Source organism: Tachyglossus aculeatus, chromosome X1 (genome assembly GCF_015852505.1).
Source record: "Tachyglossus aculeatus isolate mTacAcu1 chromosome X1, mTacAcu1.pri, whole genome shotgun sequence".
Classification (NCBI taxonomy): Eukaryota; Metazoa; Chordata; class Mammalia; order Monotremata; family Tachyglossidae; genus Tachyglossus; species Tachyglossus aculeatus.
In genome coordinates, this window is record NC_052101.1 from 16066156 (window position 1) to 16085963 (window position 19808).

General features: G+C 50.1%; 1 protein-coding gene across 1 annotated transcript in view; it reads left to right on the top strand.

Moving 5' to 3' along the window:
• The window catches only part of SRD5A2 (steroid 5 alpha-reductase 2), a 77391-nt gene that overhangs the window by 4619 nt on the left and 52964 nt on the right, over window positions 1-19808 (top strand). The window contains 2 exon segments of the mRNA XM_038771665.1: window positions 3487-3812; window positions 3814-3882. Of these exon segments, the coding sequence (XP_038627593.1) occupies window positions 3487-3812; window positions 3814-3882 (395 nt within the window).

The window sequence follows — 19808 nt, forward strand, 5'->3', positions numbered from 1 at the left end:
TCGAAACAAATACCATCCTTTTTATTATAATGATGGCATTTATTAAACGCTCACTATGTGCAAAGCACTGTTCTAAGCGCTGGGGAGGTTACTAGGTGATCAGGTTGTCCCACGGGGGACTCACAGTCTTCATTCCCATTTTACAGATGAGGTTACTGAGGCCTAGAGAAGTTGTGAGTTGCCCAAAGTCACACAGCTGACAATTGGCGGAGCCAGGATTTGAACCCATGACCTCTGACTCCAAAGCCCAGGCTCTTTCCATTGAGCCATGGGGATCAAGCCTTGAGCCCCACATGGGACAGGGGCTGGGTCCAACTCGATTTTCTCACAATGACCTCGGCGCTTAGTACAGTGCCTGCCACCTAATAAGTGCTTAACAAATACGGTAGAGAAGCAGCGTGGCTCAGTGGAAAGAGCCCGAGTTTGGGAGTCAGAGGTCATCGGTTCTAATCCCGGCTCTGCTACTTGTCAGCTGCGTGGCTTTGGGCAAGTCACTTCACTTGTCTGGGTCTCAATTCCCTCACCTGTCAAATGGGGATGAAGACTGTGAACCCCTTGTGGGGCAACCTGATGACCTTGTATCTCCCCCAGCGCTTAGAACAGTGCTTGGCACATAGTGAGTACTTAACAAATATCATTATTATTATTATTATTATTATTTTTACCACTTATTTTTACAATATGTCAGATTTGATAGAAATGTTCCCTTCCCACAGTGAGTTTAAGGGAAGGTAGGAAGGTGGGTAGGTTATTTCCCTTTTTCATTTGTTCTCCTGCTGGTCTGACCAGAAAAGTAGGCATCATCATCATCATCATCATTAGCATCAATATTTACAGTATTTATTAAGCACTTACCCCATGCCAAACATTAGTCCAAGTCTAAACGTTAGGATTTATGATTCCTTCATTCATTCAATTGTATTTATTGAACGCTTACTGTGTGCAGAGCACAGGACTAAGTGCTTGGAAGGTATAATTTGGCAACACATAGAGGCATTCCCTACCCTACAACAGGCTCACAGTCTAGAAGGGGGGAAGACAGACAACAAAATAAAACAAAACAAAACAAGTAGACAGGTATCTACTGTAGACAGAGTAGATAAATAGAAGTAGACAGAAGTAGAATAGGTAAATAGAATTATAGATATATACTCATCATTAATAAAATAGAGTAATAAATTTGTACAATATGATGATGATGAATTACTCTATTTTATTAATATGTCTATAATTATATTAATATATCTATAATTCTATTATAGATATATACTCATCATTAATAAAATAGAGTAATAAATTTGCACAATATGATGATGATGATGAAGAATCCTGATTTTTCCCATAAGAAATGTGATTGGGATCATGAGAAGCAGTGTGGCTTAGTGGAAAGAGCCCGGGCTTGGGAGTCAGAGGTCATGGATTCTTAATCCCTACTCTGCTACTTGTCAGCTGTGTGACCTTGGGCAAGTCACTTCACTTCTCTGGCCTTCAGTTCCCTCATCTGTCAAGTGGGGATGAAGACTTTAAGCCCCACGTGGGACAACATGATCACCTTGAATTTTCCCCCACGCTGAGAACAGTGCTTGGCACATACTAAGCGCTCAACAAATACCAACATTGTTATTATTATTATCAAGTCACCTCACTTCTCTGTGTCTCAGTTACCTCATCTGTAAAATGGGGATGAAGACTGTGAGCCCTATGTGGGACAACCTGATTACCTTGTATCTAACTCAGCACTTAAAACAGTGCTTGGCACATAGTAAGTGCTTAACAAATACCAACATTATCATCGTCTTCATCATCATCATCATCATTACTATTATTAGCTTAGAATAGTGCTTGGCACATAGTGAGTGCTTTACAAATACCAACATTATTATTATCATCATCATCAGTCATGATGATGATGATGATGATGATAGTAATAATAATAATTATTTATAGCTTAGAACAGTGCTTGGCACATTGTGAGTGCTTAACAAAAACCAACATTGTCATCATCATCATCAGTCATCATCATCATTATTATTAATAGCTTAGAACAGTGCTTAGCACATTGTGAGTGCTTAACAAAAACCAACATTGTCATCAGCATCATCAATCATCATCATCATTATTATTAATAGCTTAGAACTGTGCTTGGCACATAGTGAGCGCTTAACTACAAACATTATCATTATTATTATCATCATTCTTCTTATTATTAGCTTAGAACAATGCTTGGCACATAGTGAGCACTTAACAACTACCAACATTACCATCGTCATCATCATCATCACTATTATTCTTATTAGCTTAGAACAGCACTTGGCTCATAGTGAGTGCTTAACAACTACCAACATTATCATCATCATCATCATTATTATTCTTATTAGCTTAGAACAGAGCTTCGTACAGTGAGCAATTAACAACTACCAACATCATCATCATTATTCTTATTAGCTTAGAACAGCGCTTGGCACAGTGAGCAATCAACAACTACCAACATCATTATTCTTATTAGTTTAGAACAGTGCTTGGCACGTAGTGAGCGCTTAACAACTACCAACATTATCATCATCATCATCCCCATCATCCCTATTATTATTATTATTAGTAGTAGTAGTAGTAATGACCATTCTTCTTCTTCCTTCTTCTTCCTTCTTCCTTCTTCCTTCTTCTTCTTCTTCTTCTTCTTCTTCTTCTTCTTCTTCTTCTTCTTCTTCTTCTTCTTCTTCTTCTTCTTCTTCTTCTTCTTCTTCTTCTTCTTCTTCTTCTTCTTCTTCTCCATTCTTCTTTCTCCTTCCTTCTTTCTTCTTCTTCTTCTTCTTCTTCTTCTTCTTCTTCTTCTTCTTCTTCTTCTTTTTCTTTCTCTTTCTTCTTTCTCTTTCTTCTTTTTCTTCTTTCTTCTTTCTCTTTCTTCTTCTTCTTATTGGAAATGACTCCTTCTTCTTCTTCTTTCTTCTTCTTTTTCTTCTTTCTTCTTTCTTCTTTCTCTTTCTTCTTCTTCTTCATCTTCTTTCTTCTTCATCTTCTTTCTTCTTCATCTTCTTTCTTCTTCTTTCTCTTTCTCTTCTTCTTCTTTCTTCTTTCTCTTTCTTCTTCTTCTTCTTCTTATTGGAAATGACTCCTTCTCCTTCTTCTTCTTCTTCTTTCTTCTTCTTTTTCTTCTTTCTTCTTTCTCTTCTTCTTCTTCTTCATCTTCTTTCTTCTTTCTCTTTCTCTTCTTCTTCTTCTTTCTTCTTTCTTCTTCTTCTTCTTCTTCTTCTTCTTCTTATTGGAAATGACTCCTTCTCCTTCTCCTTTCTTCTTTCTTCTTCTTCTTTCTTCTCCTTCTTTTTTTCTTTCTTTCTTCTTTCTTCTTCTTCTTTTGTTCCGCGGAGGGCGGGTGCGTCCGGGAGGAGCGGAGGAGGGTCCGGGGGCGTGTCCGTGCGGTGTGTGCGGTGGGTGTGAGCGGTGGGTGGGTGTGTGTGTGCGGGTGGGTGGGTGGGTGTGCGCGTATAGAGAGGCGGGCGGCCCGTGGTGGCCCGTGGTGTCCCGTGGTGGCCCGTGGCGGCCCGTGGCGGCCCGCGGCGTCCCGCGGTGTCCCGCGGCGGCGGGTGTCGCCGGGCGATGCCCGCGTCCTGCGGGTGGGTGTGGGCGGTGGGCGCGGGCAGCGGGGCGGTGGCGGGGCTGGGGGCGGCGTCGGCGCTGCTGGGCCGGCCGGCGCCCTACGGGCGGGGCACGGAGCGGCTGCTGCCCGGGGCGGCCCGCCTGCCGGCCCAAGCCGCCTGGTGCCTGCAGGAGCTGCCCGCCCTCCTCGTGCCCGCCGCCCTGGCCGCCCTCCGGCCCCCGCCGCACGGCGCCCCCCGCCACCCCCCTGCTCCTCCTCGCCCTCTTCTGCGCCCACTACTTCCACAGGTACCGGCGCCCCTGCCCACTGCCCACTCCCTCCTCCTCCTCCTCCTCCTCCTCCTCCTTCTCCTTCCTCCCTCTGGTCCCCTGGCCACCCACCTCCTCCTTCCTCCGGGTCCCCCCGGACACCCATCCCCTGTCCACTGTCCACTCGCCTCCTCCTTGTCCTTCCTCCCTCTGGCCACCCACCTCCCCTGGCCACCCACCTCCTCCTTCCCCCGGGTCCCTCTGTGCACTCACCCCCTGTCCACTGTCCACTCACCTCCCCTGCCCACTCACCTCCTCCTCCTTCTCCTTCCTCCCTCTGGCCATCCACCTCCCCTGTCCCTTCACCTCCGCCTTCCCCCTGGTCCCTCCGGACAGCCAGCCCCTGCCCACTGTCCACTCTCCTCCTCCTCCTCCTTCTCCTTCCTCCGTCTGGCCCCCCACCTCCCCTGTCCACCCACCTCCTCCTTCCCCCGGGTCCCTCCGGACACCCGGCTCCCTGTCCACTCACCTCCTCCTCCTTCTCCTTCCTCCCTCTGGCCATCCACCTCCCCTGTCTACTCACCTCCGCCTTCCCCCGGGTCCCTCCGGGCAGCCAGCGCCCCTGTCCACTGTTCACTCTCCTCCTCCTCCTCGTCCTTCCTCCCTCTGGCCACCCACCTCCCCTGTCCACTCACCTCCGCCTTTCCCCTGGTCCCTCCGGACACTCACCCCCTGTCCAGTGTCCACTCACCTCCGCCTTTCCCCTGGTCCCTCTGGACACCTAACCCTTGCCCACTCTCCTCCTCCTTCACCTGGATCCCTCCGGACAGCCAGCCCCTGTCCACTGTCCACTCACCCCCTCCTTCCCCCGGGTCTCTCCGGACATTCATCTCCTGTCCACTGTCCACTCGTCTCCCCTGCCCACTCACCTCCTCCTTCTCCTTCCTCCCTCTGGCCATCCACCTCCCCTGGCCATTCACCTCCGCCTTCCCCGGGGCCCCTCCGGACAGCCAGTCCCTGTCCACTCTCCTCCTCCTCCTTCACCTTCCTCCCTCTGGCCATCCACCTCCCCGTCCACTCACCTCCGCCTTCCCCCGGGCCCCTCCGGACAGCCATCCCCCGTCCACTCTCCTCCTCCTCCTTCTCCCTCATCCCTCTGGCCATCCACCTCCCCTGTCCACTCACCTCCGCCTTTCCCCTGGTTCCTCCGGACAGCCAGCCCCTGTCCACTGTCCACTCTCCTCCTCCTTCTCCTTCCTCCCTCTGTCCACTCACCTCCGCCTTTCCCCTGGTCCCTCCGGACAGCCAGCTGCTGTCCACTGTCCACTCACCTCCCCTGCCCACTCACCTCCTCCTTCCCCCGGGTCCCTCCAGACACCCAGACCCTCCCCACTCTCCTCCTCCTTCTCCTGGGGCACTCCGGACACCCAGCCCCTGTCCACTGTCCATTCTCCTCCTTCTCCCTCCCTCGGGACACCCACCTTCCCATCCGCTCACCCCCTCCTTCCCCCGGCCCCCTCCGGATAGCCAGCCCCTGCCCACTGCCCACTCACCTCCCCTGTCCACTCACCTCCTCCTTCCCCCGGGTCCCTCCGGACAGCCTCCCTCCTGACACCCAGGCCCTGTCCACTCTCCTCCTCCTTCCCCCGGGTCCCTCCGGACAGCCTCCCTCCTGACACCCAGGCCCTGTCCACTCTCCTCCTCCTTCTCCCGGGGCACTCCGGACACCCAGCCCCTGTCCACTGTCCATTCTCCTCCTCCTCCCTCCCTCGGGACACCCACCTTCCCGTCCGCTCACCCCCTCCTTCCCCCGGGCCTCTCCGTACAGCCAGCCCCTGCCCACTGCCCACTCATCTCCTCCTTCCTCCGGGTCCTCCCTCCGGACACTTATCCCCTGTCCACTGTCCACTCACCTGCTCCTTCCCCCGGGCCCTTCCGGACACCCAGCCTCTGCCCACTCACCTCCTCCTTCTCCTTCCTCCCTCTGTCCCCCCACCTCCGCCGTCCACCCCCATCTCCCCAGGCCCCCGGGTCCCTCTGTCCCCCCACCTTCCCGTTCACTCACCTCCTCCTTCCCCCGGGCCCCTCCGGACACCCAGGCCCCGTCCACTGTCCACTCACCTCCTCCTTCCCCCGAGTCCCTCCGGACGGCCAGCCCCTGTCCACTGTCCCCCCACCTCCCCTGTTCCCCCACCACCTCCTTCCTCCGGGCCCCTCCGGACCCTCATCCTCTGTCCACTGTCCCCCCACCTCCTCCTTCCCCCGGGTCCCTCCGGACACTCATCGCCTGTCCACTGTCCACTCACCTCCCCCTTCCCCCGGCTCCCTCCGGACACTCATCCCCTGTCCACTGCCCACTCATCTCTCCTTCTCCCTCCTCCCTCTGTCCACCCACCACCCCCGGCCACTCACCTCGTCCTTCTCCTGGGTCTCTCCGGACACCCAGTCCCCGTTCCCTGTCCAGTCACCTCCTCCTTCCCCCGGGTCTCTCCGGACAGCCAGCCCCTGTCCACTGTCCCCCCCACCTCCCCTGTCCCCCACCTCCTCCTTCCTCCGGGCCCCTCCGGACACTCATCCTCTGTCCACTGTCCACTCCCCTCCTCCTTCCCCCGCTTTCCTCCGGACTCCCAGTCCCTGTCCACTCCCCTCCTCCTTCCCCCGGGTCCCTCCGGACACTCATCTCCTGTCCACTGTCCACTATCCACTCCCCTCCTCCTTCCCCCGGGTCCGTCCGGCCAGCCAGCCTCTGTCCACTCCCCTCCTCCTTCCCCCGGGTCCCTGCGGCCAGCCAGCCCCTGCCCACTGTCCTTCTCTCACCTCCCTCTGTCCAGCCCATCCTCCCCGGCCCCCGGGTCTCCGTCCCCCGTGTCTGTCGCTCCCCCCATCCCCTCCCGGTCCCCCGTGTCGCTCTGTCCACTCACCTCCCCCTTTCCCCGTGTCCCTCCGTCCACCCAGCTCCCGCCGTCCCTCCCCATCTCCCCCACCCTCGGATCTGTCCGTCTACCCAACTCCGGGGGGTCCCTCTGTCCACCCACTTCCCCCCATCTCCTCGGGGTCCCTCCGTCCAGCCAACTCCCCCGCCCCCCAGGACTCGCCGTGTGCCCCCCATCCCCGTGGGATGCTCCCATCTTCCCCCGTCCCCCCAGGTCCCTCGGCCCACTCATCCCTGGATCTCTCCTGTCATCCCCGCTTCCCCCCCCCCCCCCCCCCTCCTCTCCCAGCCCCATCTCTTTCCACCCCCGGACCTCTCCTCCCTCTCTGGGGGTCTCCGGTCCTTCCTCTCACCCTCCCATCCCATCCCATCCCTCCCCACCCACGTGGAGGGTCTTTCCTTCCCTTCCCATTCCCTGACTTTCCCAAGTGAGGGACCAGCCCAGACCGGGGAAGAGGTAGCTGGGGAAAGGGGAGCGGGCTGGGAAGGGTTTCCCAAGAAAGGAGGCGAGAATCAACTGAGCGGGCAGCGGCGGATTGCGCGCTCCGGCACAATTTCGAACCAGCGCGAGGTTAGTCTAGTTGCGGGGAAGTTCCAGGGCATCCCCAGGCAATGGAGGATAATAGGGAGGAAACACTATGGCTGTCCATCCCTCCTCCGCCCCCCACCTTTCATCTTTCCCCCCATCCTGTTTCCCTCACACTCTCCCTCCCTCTCCTCTTCCCCCCGCTCCCACCCAAGCCCCCGGAAGCCACTTTTTCACCCCCATAGCTTTAGGGGCAGGATCCCATCCTTTGGCACAATCCGGGGCTCCAACAAGAGCCCCCCAGGGTGGGGCTGAACAGATTCCCGAGCCCCAAAACCCAACCTCCCATCTCCAAATGAAAAAAAATGCTATCTGTGCACCTTTCCTCCTCTTTCTCTCTCCCTCCCTTCCTCCTTTCCTTCCTTCCCTTCCCTTCCCTTCCTTCCTCTCTTCTTCCCTCCCTCCCTGCCCTCCTTCCCTCCATCCCTCCCCTTCCTTTCCCTCCTTCCCTCCCTCCCCTTCCTTCCCCTTCCTTCCCCTCCCTCCCCCCTTCTTTCCCCTCCTTCCCTCCCTCCCTCCCTCCTCTTCTTCCCTCCCTCCCTCTCCTCTTACCTTTCCCTCTCTCCCTTCCTTCCCTCCTTTCCCTCCTCTCCTCCCCTCCCTTCCCTCCCCTCCTTTCCCTCCCTCCCTCCTTCCCCTCCCTCCTTCCCCTCCCTCCTTCCCCTGTCTCCCTCCCTTCCCTCCCTCCCTCCTTCCCCTCTCTCCTTCCCTTCCCTCCCTCCCTCCTTTCCCTCTTTCCCTCCCTTCCCTCCCTCCTTCCCCTCTCTCCCTCCCTTCCCTCCCTCCCTCCTTTCCCTCTTTCCCCCCTTCCCTCCCCTTCCTTCCCCTCCTTCCCTCTTCTTCCCTCCCTCCCTCTCCTCTTTCCTTTCCCTCTCTCCCTTCCTTCCCTCCTCTCCCTCCTCTCCTCCCCTCCCTTCCCTCCCCTCCTTTCCCTCCCTCCCTCCTTCCCCTCCCTCCTTCCCCTGTCTCCCTCCCTTCCCTCCCTCCCTCCTTCCCCTCTCTCCCTCCCTTCCCTCCCTCCCTCCTTTCCCTCTTTCCCTCCCTTCCCTCCCTCCTTCCCCTCTCTCCCTCCCTTCCCTCCCTCCCTCCTTTCCCTCTTCCCCCTTCCCTCCCTCCTCTCCCTCCTCTCCTCCCCTCCCTTCCCTTCCTTCCTTTCCCTCTCTCCCTCCTTTCCCTCCCTCCCTCCCTCCCTCCTTTCCCTCCCCTCCCTCCTTTCCCTCTGTCCCTCCCTTCCTTCCCTCCCTCCCCTCTTCTCTTCTGTTCTTCATCCCTCCAAGCCCACTCAGAGGGCTAGTGAGCCACTTGAGAAGTTATTAATGGCCCCACAACAGGGCTCTGTTGCCCTGTTCCCCACTCCATCCCCCCTGCCACCTGTGAAAGTCATGCCCATACGGCTGCCCCTCAGCTGGTCTTTGGGCCTGCCTGGAGAAGAGGAGTCATGCCTGTGACAAGTGACACCCCACTCCCCCACCTCCACACACATGCTGGGCAGCCAGGGAAGAAAATGAATCCAGTGGATCCTGGGTTTGGAGAACAAACTGAGGATGAGGATGCCAGAGGGAATGGGTGTATAATCAACCAATCAATCAACGGTATTTAGTGAGTGCTCACTGTGGGCAGAGCACTGTAATAAGCATTTGGCAGAGTACAGTACAATAATAAATCAACTAAACAATCATTGGTATTTATTGAGGACTTACTATGTGCAGAGTACTGTACTAAGTGGTTGGGAGAGCACGATACAACAGAATTAGCAGACACATTCCTTGTCCGTAATTCAGCTTGGCCTAGTGGCTAGAGCGAGGGCCTGGGAATCTGAAGGACTTGGGTTCTAGTCCTGGCTCTGCCACTTGCCTGCTGAGTGACCTTGGACAACTCACTTCACTTCTCTACCTCAGTTTTCTCATCTGTAAAAACAGGATTGAGCCTGGGAGCTCTATGTGGGAGAGGGATTGGGTCCAACCAGATTAATTTGTATCTACCCTAGCGCTTAGTACAGTGCCTGGCTCAGAGTAAGCACTTAACAAATACTATAAAAAATAACCTTGCAGTCCAGTGGGGGAGAAAGACAGTAATATGAGTAAATAAGCAATGATAATAATAAGTAATAATAATAATAATAATGCTAAGTGGAGAGAGTGGTGGTCTGGCATATATGGAAGGAAAGCTCACCTCCTTCAGGAGGCCTTCCCAGACTGAGCCCCCCTTTTCCTCTGCTCCTCCTCCCCTCCCCATCACCTCTACTCCCTCCCTCTGCTCTACCCCCCTCCCCGCCCCACAGCACTTGTGTATCTATGTGCATATTTATTATTCTATTTATTTTATTAATGATGTGTATATATCTATAATTCTATTTATTTTGAAGCTATCGATGCCTGTTTACTTGTTGTTGTTCTGTTGTCTGTCTTCCCTCTTCTAGACTGTGAGCCCGTTGTTGGGTAGGGATTGTCTCTGTTGCCGAATTGTACTTATCAAGTGCTTTAGTCCAGTGCTCTGCACACAGTAAACACTCAATAAATACGATTGAATGAATGAATAAAGGAAGGAGGGGAGTTCCAGGCTAGGGGGAGGATGTGGGAAAGGGGTCAGGGGTGAGATAGACGAGATCGGGGCAAAGTCGGTGACACATTCCCTGCCCACATTGAGCTTACAATCCACAGTTCAATAGCATATATCAAGTGCTTGCTGTGTTCAGAGCACTGTTGTAAAAGTTAGGAAGAGTACAATAGGGTCAGAATGTGAAATCCCTGCCCTCAAAAAGCTTACAATCTAGCAGGGGAGGCAGACTCAAAATACAAATAGGGAAAACGATGGGAAGGTGGAAGAGAGCTGTCTTCTGTCCGCACATCCAAGAGGCTTTCCCAGACTAAGCCCTCCTATTCTCTTCTCCCACTCCCTTCTGTGTCACCCTGACTTCCTCCCTGTATTCATCTCCCTCCCAGCCTCCTGGTATTTACGAAAATACCTGTAATTTATTTATTTATATTAATGTCTGTCTCCCCTTCTAGACCGTAAGCTCATTGTGGGCCGGGAATGTGTCTTTTTACTGCTATACTGTACTCTCCCCAGTTCATTCATTCATTCAGTTGTATTTATTGAGCACCTACTGTGTGCAGAGCACTGTACTAAGCGCTCAGGAAGTACAAGTCTGCGTGCACTCATTCATTAAATCGTATTTATTGAGTGCTTACTGTGTGCAGAGCACTGTACTAAGCACTTGGGAAGTACAAGTCTGAGCGCAGCGCTCTTCACATAGTAAGTGCTCAATGAAATATGATTGAATGAATGTTTCAATAGTAGAAAACTAAAGTGCCATGTCATGCCGTGTGAATGTTACAAAGTGCCCCGGGTGGGTGTGAGGGCATGAATTGAAAGTGATGCCAAAGCTGGGAGGATATGACCTGGAGAGAAGAAGAGTGAGTTGGAGAACACCTACAGCAGTGGGATTTCAGAAGGGCTTTGCACGGTGGGAAGAGAGAATTGTTAGGAGGAAGAAAGCTGATTAAGTGCCTTAAAACCAACGGTCAGGAATTTCTGCTTAATTCAGGGAGGACGGGGTACCCGTTGAAGGCTCTTGAGGAGTGGGGAGAGGTGAGCAGAACAATGTTTTAAAAAAGTGGCCCGGGAAATACGGACTGGAGAAGGGAAAGACGGGAGGCAGGGACACCAAGCCGAGAGGCAATTCATTTTAATGTCTGTCTCCCCTGGTAGACTGTAAGCTTCTTGTGGACAGGGATCGCATCATCATCAATCATCATCAATCGTATTTATTGAGCGCTTACTATGTGCAGAGCACTGTACTAAGCGCTTGGGAAGTACAAATTGGCAACATATAGAGACAGTCCTTACCCAACAGTGGGCTCACAGTCTAAAGCAAAGTCGCATCTACCAACTCTGTTATATTGTATTTTTCTAAGCGCTTCCAGAAAGACCGGGGTTCTGATCCCGGCTCTGCCACTCGTCTGCTGTGTGACCTTGGGCGAGTCACTTAAATTCTCTGCTACCTCATCTGTAAAATGGCCAATAAGCCCGTGAGCCCCACGTGGACCATGGATTGGGTCCAGCCTGATTAGCTTGTGTCTACCCCAGTGCTTAGTACAGTGCCTGGTACATAGTAAGTGCTTAACAAATACCATAAAAAGCGCTTAGTCTGGCGTTCTGCACACAGTAAGCGCTCAAGGAATACCATTGATTCATTGATTGATTAGAACCTAGAAGGAGCAAACGTAGAGTAACAAAGCAAGGACAGGGTTCTGTTTTCCCAGCTGGGGCTGCTGAGGGCTTGTTCCAAGGCAGTCAGCCAGAAGGAGATTAGACGGAATGACTTCACCCGACTGAATATGTCCGGCAGGATCTGGGAAGCGGGAGGAAGCTGGGAGGCCACCCTGAGTGAGATTCCTGGGTTCAGCAGATAGCATTCTTTCATAATTTTTGTTCACCTTTGCACATGTGCCTGTCACCAACCCCTTCTCCCTCTTATTCTTTGACTGTGGGCTTCTTGGGGTTTAGGGACCATATCTACATCTCATCAAGTACCATAATTATTGTTATTATTAGTAATAGTAGTAGTAATAGTGTTTACTGAGGACCCCTTGAGTGCAACACACAGTACAAAGTGCATGGGAAAGCACAAAAGGAGCGTGAGGAATAATCCCCCTCGTTCCCCTCTCCATCCCCCCATCTTACCTCCTTCCCTTCCCCACAGCACCTGTATATATGTATATGTGTTTGTACATATTTATCACTCTATTTATTTATTTATTTATTTATTTATTTTACTTGTACATATCTATTCTATTTATTTTATTTTGTTAGTATGTTTGGTTTTGTTCTCTGTCTCCCCCTTTTAGACTGTGAGCCCACTGTTGGGTAGGGACTGTCTCTATACGTTGCCAATCTGTACTTCCAAAGCGCTTAGTACAGTGCTCTGCACATAGTAAGAGCTCAATAAATACGACTGATGATGATGATGATCCCTGCCCACAAGGAGTTTATGATCTAGTGATAGAAAGTAATGGGGGAGCTGGGCATTCAGGTGGACTGGAGGTGGTATTTCTCTTTAGGAAGAACTTGTCAGTGATATTATACTTGTGAGGCTCCCAAGGTTGTTAAAACTATGTCACGGGACATAAACTCAGGTGCCTTATCTGCTGGAAACCACATTTGAGTAATTCCCAGAGATTCTGATCTCTCTCTCTCTTTCTCTCTCTCTCTCTCTCTCTCTCTCTCTCTCTCTGATGTGTGTAGCAACAATAAGAACAAAAATAAGCACAAAGGATTCAGAGTTTTGGTCCAGTTGGCCTTTAGAGTGGGTACTTTGTATATAAGGAGAGAGTTTCTAAACAGCTTTTCTGCTGAAATGGGTATGGGGGTTGGGTTTTATTGTTTGATTTTGACTTACTGTTGTTATTGAAGTACATGCCAGAGTTATTTGGCTAGCACGGCTATTCAGCTATTTGCACATTGTATACATTTGCCATTACCTCTTCAAAATGCTGCTTCATTGTGGCTGCTTTGAGTGCCGAGTTCCGTCCTCTGCACACAGTAGGCACTCAATACTTGATTGACTGATTAGTAGTGAGTTGTATCTGTTGTAATTGAAGAAGGGTGCCCAGTCTTGCAAGAAATAAAAATGGTGAAATTCATTTTGCAGCACTGGCAGAAGATATTCGGAGCATTACTTGTTGAACCCCCGACCCTAAGAAAATTGAACACCCCCTAGGTTGTACTTGCTTATTGTCTCATCCCAGGGAAAATGGGAATATCGCTGTGACATTCTGAAGCCGGACACCTTTCCTCCTGACTTCCTCTGAAATTTTCCAGAGCTTTGAATTTATACACCTTTATGCCCCCCCCCCGCCATCTGTTTATCTCTCCCCTTATCTGGTTCAAATTTCTGAGTCTCCATTGTGGGTAAATAGATAATAACTCAGTTTGCCCTCTTGAGCTCTTGGAAGGCTAATTTGCACTCTATTGGTTTTCTGAGAAACATCCGGACCAATTCCCCGAAGGCATAAAAAAAGTGTGAGGCCTGCCAGACTGTTAAACCGCATGGCTTGGTGATGCATGTTGTATTGGACATGGAGAATTCACAGGACATATGGAGGATAAGCATATTTTATTGCAAACAGTGGAGATTGTGCGCTTGTCCAAGGTGCCTAGAAGGAATGAGATAGAGACTGTGGAGAGGATGGGGATTCGGGTTACGTGCCCACGGCACATCTGTGGTCCAAATCTTCCGCTCACTCCAACTTGCCCAAAAAAGCAAAAGGCCTTTCCTAAAATGAAAAAGCCACAAAAGATGTGACAACTAAACTCCCTGCTGTCCCATTCCAGAGTTTATCCAGCTACCCAATTTCGCAGAAATAAAGCATCCAGCTCAGAAGTCAGCAGCTTTTGGTGCAGAAGAGACAAATATCATCATCCTCATCAATCGTATTTATTGAGCGCTTACTGTGTGCAGAGAACTGTACTAAGCGCTTGGGAAGTACAAATTGGCAACATATAGAGACAGTCCCTACCCAACAGTGGGCTCACAGTCTAAAAGGGGGAGAAATATATTTATACTTTTATATTTATATATTATATAATATTTATATATAATATTTATATATAATATTTATATTTATATTTATATTTTGAAATATAAAATCAAACCTTTGAGTGATTGGTGCACGGAGCCAAGTATACACTTTAACATAGTTTACTTCATTGAGAATCAAATGGCTTTAAATGCCTTAATCCCCCTGCCCCATGCAACGACCCTCAGTAGGTGCTAGCCCAGATTAGTGCTCTGATTTCACCATCAGGGGGTCCAGGACTCTACTATTTATGGGGGGGCCCCCATGAGACTTGTGAAAGCATGGTGTAATGTGACATTATTATACTGCACGGCTGCTTCAGAGCAATGGCTGTGGCTACCAGCTGGTGAGGGAAGGGAATAATAATAATAATAATAATAAAAATAATGGCATTTGTTAAGCACTTACTACGTGCAATGCACTGTTCTAAGCGCTGGGGAGGTTACAAGGTGATCAGGTTGCCCCACGGGGGGCCCCATTTTACAGATGAGGTAACTGAAGCCCAGAGAAGTTAAGTAACTTGCACAAAGTCACACAGCTGGCAGTTGGCAGAGCCAGGGCTTGAACCCATGACCTCTGACTCCAAAGCCCGGGCTCTTTCCAATGAGCCACGCTGCTTCTCCATGAATGAATGAATAAATAGGAGGCAAGAAGGGAGGAAGAAGGAGAGAAGCTGGGCTGGAGACTGCCCTGTCCTGAGAAAACCTTTAAAGCTCTGGGTCACTCTGGATGTTATGGCTCCAAACTCATTCATTCATTCAATCAATGGTATTTATTGAACGCTTAATGTGTGCACAGCACTGTACTAAGTGCTTGGAAACTACAATTCAGTAATAAGGAGAGACAATCCCTGCCTACAAAGGGCTTAGAGTCTAGTGTGGGGGGGAGACAGACATCAAAACACGTAAACAAGCATCAATATAAATAAATAGAATTATAGACATATACAGATAGACATAAGTGCTGTGGGGCGGGGAGACGGGGGGAGGAGTAAAGGGAGCGAGCCGAGGTGATGTGGAAGCTGAGGAGCTGAGGAAAAGGGGGGCTTAGTCTGGGAAGGCCCACTGGAGGAGGTGTGCCTTCAGTAGGGCTTTGAAGGAGAGAAGAGTGATTGTTTGGCGGATTTAAGGAGGTAGGATGACTCAGTGGGACCAAGATATTAACTGTTGGCAGGAACCTTAACTGCTAATTCTCTTGTATTGTATGCTCCCAAGCTCTTGGAACAGTGCTCTGCACATATAAGTGCTCAATAAAGACCACTGATTGATTGATTGATTAATTAATTAATAGCATGACCTTATGGAAAGAGGACAGGGCTGGGAGTCAGGAGACCTGGGTTCCAGTCCCAACAGAGAAGCAAGGTGGCCCAATGGGTAGAGCATGGGACTGAGAGTCAGAAAGGCCTGGGTCCTATTGCTGCCTCTGATGCTTGTCTGCTGTGTGACCTTGGGCAAGTCACTTCACTTCTCTGGGCCTCAGTTACCTCATCTGTTAAATGGGGATTGAGACTGTGAACCCCACATGGGACAGGGACTATGCTCAGTTCGATTTGCTTGAATCCACCCCAGTGCTTAGTACAGTGCCTGGCACATATTAAGTACTTAATACCGTCATTCTCTGTGTCTCAGTTACCTCATCCATAAAATGGGGATTTAGGGTGTGAGTCCCAAGTGGGACATGGACTATTTCCAACCTATTATCTCTACCCCAGTGCTTAGTGTAGTGCCTGGGCACATAATAAGCCCTTAACGAATACCATTAAAGAATAAACAAAAACCAGCCCAAAACCTTGTCCACTTGCCAGCTATTTCATCATCTGTGAAGTAGGGAGGGATGAATTAGACTGTAACTCCCTTGTGGTTCAGGGACAATGACTTATTTGACAATCTTGCATCCATCTCAGTTTGATACGTAGTCCAGACTTAATAAGTAACAGTTATATTCCTCTCATTCATTCAATCGCATTTATTGAGCACTTACTGTGTGCAGAGCACTGTACTAAGTGCTTGGAAAGTACAATTCAGCAACAGATAGAGACAATCCCTACCCAACAACGGGCTCACAGTCTAGAAGGACGGTGGGGAGCCCACTGTTGGGTAGGGACTGTCTCTATATGTTGCCAATTTGTACTTCCCAAGCGCTTAGTACAGTGCTCTGCACATAGTAAGCACTCAATAAATACGATTGGTGATGATGATGATGGGGAAGTACGGATCGGCAATGTATTGAGATGGTCCCTACCCAACAACGGGCTCACAGTCTGCTCTCACCCTTAGTGGAGAAATCAGTCAATGAATGAATCAATCAATGGTATTTATTGAGGGTTTAGTGGGTGCAGAGCCACTCTACTAAGCCCAAGGGTCAGGGGGACAGAATAGGGGCCTAGATAATGATTGAATCAGAAGGGAGCAGAATAGGGACTCCAAGGTCCTTCCAGAAAAGCAGGGAGTCCCTGATTAAAAAGACAATAGCAAATAGGGAGGCTGCTGGCTTAGGGAGTAAAGACTGTAAGGCAAATGGAATTTTTGACTACTGCTTCCTTCCCTATCACTGAGGACCCCCCCTCCCCGGAAAAATAATGGATACTTATGACCCTGGTTAAGCGCTTACTATGTGTCAAGTACCGTTCTAAGGCCTGGGGTAGATACAAGTTAATCAGGTTGGATGCAATCCCTGTCCCACATGGGGCTCACGCTTTTAATCCCCAATTTACAGATGAGGTAAGTGAGGCACAAAGAAGTGAAGTGACTTCCCCAAGGTCACACAGCAGATAAGTGACAGAAGTGGGATTAGAACCTAGCTCCTTCTGACTCCCAGGGCTGTGCTTTATCCATTAAGCCGACTGTCTCTCAGAAGAGAGTGGGCATAAAGGAGCCATGCTTGGAACGATCCATGTTTTTGCTGCGTTACACCTCTTCGGGAGCAGTAGTGCTCTGCTATTCGGGAAGACCTCTGATTGCCCCTCCATTCTCCCCCATCAAGTCCCAGTCAAACTAAACACCATTTAGCTTGTCTAAATCAGGAAGGGCGCTGCATTATTCTAAACTCTTCCTGTCTTCCTCTCTTCCTCTGTTCCTGTCTTTCTTTATAGGGAAGCAGCATGGCTCAGTGGAAAGAACCTGGGCTTTGGAGTCAGAGGTCATGTGTTCAAATCCCAGCTCCGCCAACTGTTAGCTGTGTGACTTTGGGCAAGTCACTTAGCTTCTCTGTGCCTCAGTTACCTCTTCTGTAAAATGGAGATGAAAACTGTGAGCCTCCTGTGGGACAACCTGATCACCTTGTAACCTCCCCAGTGCTTAGAACAATGCTTTGCACATAGTAAGCGCTTAATAAATGCCATCATTATTATTATCATTATTATTTCTCCATGGGGGCTTGTATCTACATGAAGGACGAGAGACGAAAGAGGTCAAGACGGCAGCCTGGCAAGCTCGCACCTGCCTCTCACTAAAGAGGAGTTGGCCTGTAAGTAGTTATTTGCAGTCTGTCTTCCCAGAGGGCAGTCACTCTGTCCTCTCTCCCCTGTCCTTTGCTTCCCTCCATGATGGTCCTCCCTTCCTGACCAGTTCTTCATTCCAATCAATCAATCAATCAATAATATTTATTGAACACTTACTGGATGCAGAGCATTGTACAACGTGCTTGGGAGAGAACGATGCAGTAGAGTTGGTTGGCATGAGCGAGGCAGTATTTCACCATCTTGGCAGCCTTCGGCTGCCTGGCATCCCTCGCTGGCTGCTCAGTTAGGTGGAGATTCAGTCTGCTCATCTACCTGGAGCCCATTGAGCCAAGCCTGGCACGTCCCCTGCTTCCTGGGTCCCAGAGGCCCACTGTTGCAAAAGGACCATCTCTATATGTTGCCAACTTGCACTTCCCAAGCACTTAGTACACTGCTCTGCACACAGTAAGCGCTCAATAAATGCGATTGATTGATTGGAAATGATTCTCGGGCTGGGGCTCTAGAGAAGAGCCATCCAGGGAGTGAGAGGGACTTGGGACTGCAGTTGAAAGGGTACCACTCCATCCAAATGCTAGAAAGTGAGAGCTAGCGAGAGTCACCTTCTGCCTCGAGACGCTGTGAGTGGTCTCTATCCTCGGTGGCCGGAGGTCTGGTCTGGTCTCTTCAGCCTCTGTCTGGTCCCCGAGCTTTCAGGACCTGGTTCTTGACCATCTCTCTCCAAATGATGATGATGATGATGATGATGATGGCATTTATTAAGCGCTTACTATGTGCAAAGCACTGTTCTAAGCGCTGGAGAGATTACAAGGTGATCAGGTTGTCCCATGGGAGGCTCACAGTCTTCATCTCCATTTTACGGAAGAGGTAACTGAGGCACAGAGAATAATAATAATAATAATGGCATTTATTAAGCACTTACTATGTGCAAAGCACTGTTCTAAGCACCGGGGAGATTACAAGGTGATCAGGTTGTCCCACGGGGGGCTCACAGTCTTAATCCCCATTTGACAGATGAGGTAACTGAGGCACAGAGAAGTGAAGTGACTTGCCCAAAGTCACCCAGCTGACAAGTGGAGGAGCTGGGATTTGAACCCATGACCTCTGACTCCAAAGCCCGGGCTCTTTCCACTGTGCCACGCTGCTTCTCTAAGCTAAGTGACTTGCCCAAAGTCACATAGCTGACAATTGGCGGAGCCGGGATTTGAACTCATGACCTCTGACTCCAAAGCCCATCCTTGAGGACTCATTGGAAAATGACTAGTTGGTCTCCACGGTTCCTCGGTCCCTGACCTCCCGCTCTGTCATTAATGCAAATCTCCCAACCTGGAACTCCTCTCACCAGTCAGTCTATTGAGAAGGAGTGTGGCATAGTGGAAAGAGCCCGGGTTTTGGAGTCAGAGGTCGTGGGTTCTAATCCCGCCTCTGCCAGTGACCAGCTGTGTGACTTTGGGCAAGTTACTTGACTTCTCTGTGCCTCAGTTCCCTCATCTGTAAAAATGGGGATGAAGACTGTGAGCCCCATGTAGGACAACCTGATTTCCTTGTATCTCTCCCAGTGTTTAGGACAGTGCTTGGCACATAATAAGCACTTAACAAATGCTATCATTATTATTATTAGTATTTTTATTGAGCCCTTACTGTGTGCAATCAATCAATCAATAGTATTTATTGAACACTTACATAATAACAGTCACCACCAGAGCCCCAGTGACTGAACCCAGCACTTGGGAGAGTAATAATAATAATAATAACAATAATGATGGCATTTGTTAAGAGCTTACTATGTGCAAAGCACTGTTCTAAGCGCTGAGGAGGTAACAAGGTGATCAGGTTGTCCCACAGGGGGCTCACAGTCTTAATTCCCATTTTACAGATGAGGGAACTGAGGCACAGATAAGTGAAATGACTTGCCCAAAGTCACACAGCTGACAATTGACAGAATTAGTGGACACGTTCCCTGCCCAAAACGAGCTTACAGTCTAGAGGGGGAGAATTCTATATTGTACTAACTGCTTGGGAGAGTACAATGCAACAGTAAACAGACATTGAAGCAGCGTGGCTCAATGGAAAGAGCCCGGGCTTTGGAGTCAGAGGTCATGGGTTCAAATCCTGGTTCCACCAATTGTCAGCTGTGTGACTTCGGGCAAGTCACTTGACTTCTCTGGGCCTCAGTGACCTCATCTGTATAATGAGGATTAAGACTGTGAGCCTCCCGTGGGACAACCTGATCACCTTGTAACCTCTCCAGCGCTTAGAACAGTGCTTTGCACATAGTAAGTGCTTAATAAATGCCATCATTATTATTATTATTAGACACATTCCTTGCCCTTTCTCTCCCTTCTCTCAAAGTTCTTCTGAAGAGCCGGTCAATCAATCAACGGTATTCACTGAGTGCTTACAAGGTGC